Source organism: Mandrillus leucophaeus, unplaced genomic scaffold (genome assembly GCF_000951045.1).
Source record: "Mandrillus leucophaeus isolate KB7577 unplaced genomic scaffold, Mleu.le_1.0 Scaffold145, whole genome shotgun sequence".
In the NCBI taxonomy this organism is placed as follows: Eukaryota; Metazoa; Chordata; class Mammalia; order Primates; family Cercopithecidae; genus Mandrillus; species Mandrillus leucophaeus.
In genome coordinates, this window is record NW_012101421.1 from 3,131,116 (window position 1) to 3,137,115 (window position 6,000).

The window sequence follows — 6,000 nt, forward strand, 5'->3', positions numbered from 1 at the left end:
AGAACATTTGCATTGTCTTTCTGTGAATTGTGTGTTTATTTTCTAGCATTTTAATCATATGATTTTGGGTATAGTTTTTCCTTTATTTTTAGAAGACCTTCATATATTGACCTGCTAACTCTTTGTGTTAGAGTTAGCTAATACATTTTCCAGTTATCTTTTTACTTTTTTATGGTGTTTTTTGTCATGCAAAAGGGGTCTGTGTGTGTGTGTGTGTGTGTGTGTGTGTGTGTGTCTGTGTGTGTTTGTAATGAAACTTTCCTCCTGGATTTAAAGTATAGTTAGGAAAGTTTTTCTTGCCACTCAATTATAAGAACATTATCCATGTATTTTTTTCCTCATACATGCATGGATTTATATTATACAGTTAAATTTCTGACTCCTTTTGACTTCAACCTGGTATATAAGTTCAGAAAATTCCTAAAAATTTACCAACCAAGAGTCAGTACAGGCTGGCTCCAGCACAACACTGCTGATAGAGCATGCCATTGACATTGACAGACTGTCTTCTGGAGACCCACGCGTCCTTTGCATGTGTTGTTTCATTTTGTATGTTCTTAGTTATGACTGTGTATGTTTCATGAAGTTGGAAAAGTTCCTGGTGCCTCAAATTTTCCAAGTCAAAAGCCTCTTTGAACATGGAAAGAATATGCATTACAGCATTGGTGGCAGAATGAATCACTATTTAGAAAAAAAGCTTTTGCTATTTCTCTAGTTGAGTTTTTTTTTTTTTTTTTTTTTTTTTTTTTGAGATGGTTTGCTTTATCACCCAGGCTGGAGTGCAGTGGCTCGATCTCAGCTCAAGCAATTCTAGTTGAGTTTTTTTTTTTTTTTTTTTAGTATAAACAGCAATCATTCAATTGTATGAAGTGCTGCTACTTTCAGAGACAGCAACACAAGCGGGACAGACAGTAGAGAGACAATCATTATGTATTAAATGGCCTTGTTTTTATTAATAGCAGATTGGCACTGATTATTCTTCTCACAGTCTATCCATTTTCTTCTCTCAAGTTTAAAAAATTTACCACCACCTCCCTTCACCAAAGAAAACAAACAAACAAACAAACAAACACACAAACACTATCTATGATAAATACTCACCACTACTGGAAGCATCATTCAGATTTAGCAGACCCCCTCCGAGCCCTCTGTAACTATGGTAACTATAGGTCCCATTTCCGTTGATGTACAGCACATCCTGTGAGCCTGGAACAGCTGATGTTGAGTAAGTGGCCTGGGTCGCCTCTGGTTTACACTGTTTGTCAGCTGGAGCAGACTCATCCTGCAAGGACAGACAGCATTCCATTATTTATCACCTCATTGTGCTATTTCACCTTGAACAGGACTACTTTGTTGTCATCTAAATATCTGCATTGAATAAGAAAAAATATATAGTGAATGTTAAGTAAGCACAGATGCCCATTTTTAACATCTTCGCTAAAAACTAAAATAAGGAAAGCAAAATAACAATGTGGGCAGATTAGAGATGCAACAATTGACAGTTTTCAACTGAATATAAAATGACATGAAGAAAGTTACTCACAATAACCAAGAGGTGGAAGCAGCCTAAACATCTATTGACAAATAAATGAATAAAGAAAATATGGTACATATATACAATAGAGTACTATACAGTTTCAAAATGAAAGAAACCCCATCATACTACAGCATGGATGAACTTAAGGACATTGTGCTAAGTGATATAACCACAAAAAAAACAAATATTGCATGATGCCACTTATGAAGTATCAGAAGTAATTGAAGACAAAGAAACATAAAGTAGAATGAGCGTTTTCAGCGCTTGGGGAGGAGCTATTGCAGAGTCTTCTACAGGTATAGAGTTTCCGTCATGAAGGGATGGAGGTGGAGTAGTTCTGGGCACTACTGCACAGCCATGTGCATTGGCTGACAATATTGTACTGCACACTTGGAAATTGTTGGAAGGGTAAATTTTATGTTAAAGTTGTTTAAAATAACTTGCTAGGCTTTAACATTTAAATGAAGAGATATTACAATGGAAAATAAATATTGAATAAAAGTTGGGTTCTTGAAATCTATTTTGCACCCTTTTATCTTCCTTTCTCTCCTTCTCTGTCATCTCTCTCTTCTTCTGTGTATGTGTGTCTTTCTCTTTTTATCATTTTATGTTTACAGCAAAATTTGAGTGCTGACTCCAAGCTGATTCCATTACATGCATTACAACAGACTGACAAGCACGTGAATTCATCCAAACTTTTCAGTTTTTTATTTGTTTGCTCATTTTTAAGCTACGCTAGTGTTCACAAAATTTTCTTCAGTCCTTCTAATCATGTCAAGTTGTGAGGAAATAAAATGTTCAAATTGCAATAAACTGTATATACTTTCAATAGCAACACAGATTGAATTCCCCTTCAGCTGTGAGTTTATAAGACTTAAAATATATACATATATGAATTCACTTTCTTCTGCATTCTTCATCTTTTTTTTTTTTTTACTTTTTGTTGGGAAGTAAAGAATTAATAGAAAGAATTATAAAAAGATTTCTAGTGAGTTCTTCGGAGAGATTTTTGGCACAATCAGAAGTATTTGGCAGCTCTCAAATGTTGAGTATGTGGTTAATGGAACAAGTAACTTTTAAATATATTTTTTGTGGCCCCAAAGGGATGAAAATGAGGAAATATGAAATTAGTTTGCTCTATGGAAACAGCAGTACTGTTATATTGAAAATACTATGACCATTTATATTGTGAAATTATTGCCACAACTGTCAGCATAACACAGTTACGGTTTTACTCTTGTTCATCGAATTGAATCCACTATAACTGACCCATTCAACTCTGACCATTATACTCAGCTGCACACGTGAGACACATAATCTATAGGCTTTCAAATGTTTTCATTTATAGTAAGACTATAAAACAAACAGCAAACTATCTCAAAGTAAATTGAAGTAAAAATAAGGAAAAAAAAAGAAAATTGAAAGGAAAACACAGGACAATATTTTAAAAACTTGAATGTAGATATAAACTTATTTTCCAAGGATTACTTTAAAAAAAATCATTTCTCTGAGATATATTTAATGCAAACATTAATTGACTGAAATTGGTGTATGAACTAGAATGTCTAATTGTAATTTAAACTCTTGTCATTTAAATCATAGAAATCCTAACACCCCTCAAGCACAGGCAACAAAAGCAAAAATGGACAAACAGGATCACATCAAGTTAAAAACCTTCTGCACAGCAAAGGATACACTCAACAAAGTGAAGTGGCAACTCACAGAATGGGAGAAAATGTCTGCAAACTACCCATCTGACCAGGGCTTAATAACCAGAATATATAAAGAGCTCAAACAACTCTAGGGAAGAAGTCTAATAATCTAATTTAAAAATGAGCAAAAGATTTGAACAGACATTTCTGAAAAGAAGAAATACAGATGGAAAACAGGCATATGAAAAGGTGCTCCACCAACATGGCACATGTATACATATGTAACAAACCTGCACGTTGTGCACATGTACATTAGAACATAAAGTATAATAATAAAAAAAGAAAAAGTGCTCAACATCATTGATGAACAGACAAATATAAATCAAAACTACAGTGAGATAACTAAAAACTACAGTCTTACTTCACTTAAAATGACTTATGTCCAAAAGACAGGCAATAATAAATGCTGGTGAGGATGTGGGGAAAAGGGAACCCTTGCACACTGTTGGTGGGAATGTAAATTAGTACAACCAATATGAAGAACAGTTTGGAGGTTCCCCAAAAATTTAAAAATTGCACTACCATCTGATCCAACAATCACACTGTGGGCTATCTATCCAAAAGAAAGAAAATCAATATATCAAAGATGTATCTGCACTCCTATGTTTGTTGCAACACTGTTTACAATAGCTTAGATTTGGAAGCAACCTCTGTCCATCAACAGATGAATGAATACAGAAAATGTGGTACATATACACAATGGATTGCTATTTGGCCATAAAAAAGAATGAGATTCAGTCATTTGCAACAATATGGATGAAACTGGAGATAATTATCTTCAGTGATAAACCAGACAGAGAAAGACAAACATTGCATATTCTCACTTATTTGTGGAACCTAAAAATCAAAACAGTTGAACTTATGGACATAGAGAGTAGAAGGATAATTGCCAGAGGCTAGGAAAGGCAGTGAGGGAATGGTGAGATGGGAGGTGGGGATGGTTAATGGGTAAAAACAAAAATTGAAAGAATAAATGGCTGAATGCGGTGGCTCACGCCTGTAATCCTGGCACTTTGGGAGGCCGAGGCGGGTGGATCACCTGAGGTCAGGAGTTCGAGACCATCCTGGCCAACATGGGAAAACCCCATCTCTATTGAAAATACAAAAATTAGCCGGGTGCAGTGGTGGGCCCCTATAATCCCAGCTACTCAGGAGGCTGAGGCAGGAGAATCACTTGAACCTAGGGGGCAGAGGTTGCAGTAAGCCAAGATCATGCCACTGCACTTCAGCCTGGGTGACAGAGTGAGACTCCATCTCAATAAATAAATAAACAAACAAATAAATACATAACTATTAACTATTATTTGATAGTGCAACAGGGTGACTATAGTCAATAATAACTTAGTTTTATACTTTAAAATAACTCAAAGAGTGTAACTGAATTGTTTGTGACTCAAAGGATAAATGCTTGAGGGGACAGTTATCCCATTCTCCACAATATGCTTATTTCACATTGCATGCCTGTACCAAAACGTATTATGTACCTCATATATCTATCTATTTATCTATCTATCTATCTATCTATCTATCTATCTATCTATCTATCTATCTATCTATCTATCTATCTGTCTGTCTGTCTATCTCTACTACGTACCCACAAAAGTTAGAAATAAAAAAGATTTAAAAAAATAAATAAATTACAGAAATCTCTGGAAGAGTAAACTACTTTAGAATAGCATAATCCTAAAAGAAAACGTCTTAAAGAAGGAACCTTGAATCACATTTTGTTGGTATTAGATTTGGTAGTCAGCAAATTGCAGATTATTATTATATTTTAATTCTGAAAGTTATTCTTTGCTGTTAGAAAGTACTGAAGAAGGTGAGTGTTTTTTTTTTCTTTTTTTTTTTTTAATTATACTTTAAGTTCTAGGGTACATGTGCACAAGGTGCAGGTTTGTTACATAGGAATACATGTGCCATGTTGGGTTGCTGCACCCATCAAGTCCTCATTTACATTAGGTATTTCTCCTAATGCTATCCCTCCCCCAGCCCCCCACGCACCAACAGGTACTGGTGTGTGATGTTCCCTGCCCTGCGTCCACGTGTTCTCATTGTTCAACTCCCACCTATGAGTGAGAACATGTGGTGTTTGGTTTTCTGTGCTTGTGATAGTTTGCTTGGAATGATGGTTTCCAGATTCATCCATGTCCCTGCAAAAGACATGAACTCATTCTTTTTTATGCCTGCATAGTATTCCATGGTATATATGTGCACATTTCCTTAATCCAGTCTATCACTGATGGACATTTGGGTTAGTTCCAAGTCTTTGCTATTGTGAATAGTACTGCAATAAACAGGCATGTGCATGTGCCTTTACAGTAGCATGATTTATAATGCTTTGGGTATATACCCAGTAATGGGATTGCTGGGTCAAATGGTATTTCTAGTTCTAGATCCTTGAGGAGTCACTGCACTGTCTTCCACAATGGTTGAACTAATTTACACCCCCTGAAACAGTGTAAAAGCGTTCCTATTTATCCATATCCTCTCCAGCATCTGCTGTTTCCTGACTTGTTAATGATAACCATTCTAACTGGTGTGAGATGGTATCTCATTGTGGTTTTGATTTGCATTTCTCTGATGGCCAGTGATGGATGATGAGCATTTTTTCATGTGTCTGTTGGCTGTATGAATGTCTTCTTTTGAGAAGTGTCTGTTCATATCCTTCACCCACTTTTTGATGGGGTTGTTTGTTTTTTTTTCTTGTAAATTTGTTTAAGTTCTTTGTAGATTCTGGATATTAGTCCTTTA

At 35.5% G+C, this 6,000-nt stretch overlaps 1 protein-coding gene across 7 annotated transcripts in view; it reads right to left on the bottom strand.

Annotated features, from left to right (window-relative positions):
- Positions 1-6,000, bottom strand: part of NOL4 (nucleolar protein 4) — a 405,759-nt gene that overhangs the window by 25,684 nt on the left and 374,075 nt on the right. For all 7 annotated transcript variants that reach the window (XM_011974392.1, XM_011974396.1, XM_011974394.1 and 4 more), the window contains one exon: positions 1,102-1,282. In XM_011974392.1, coding sequence (XP_011829782.1) covers positions 1,102-1,282 — 181 coding nt within the window. The remainder of the gene's footprint in view (positions 1-1,101; positions 1,283-6,000) is intronic.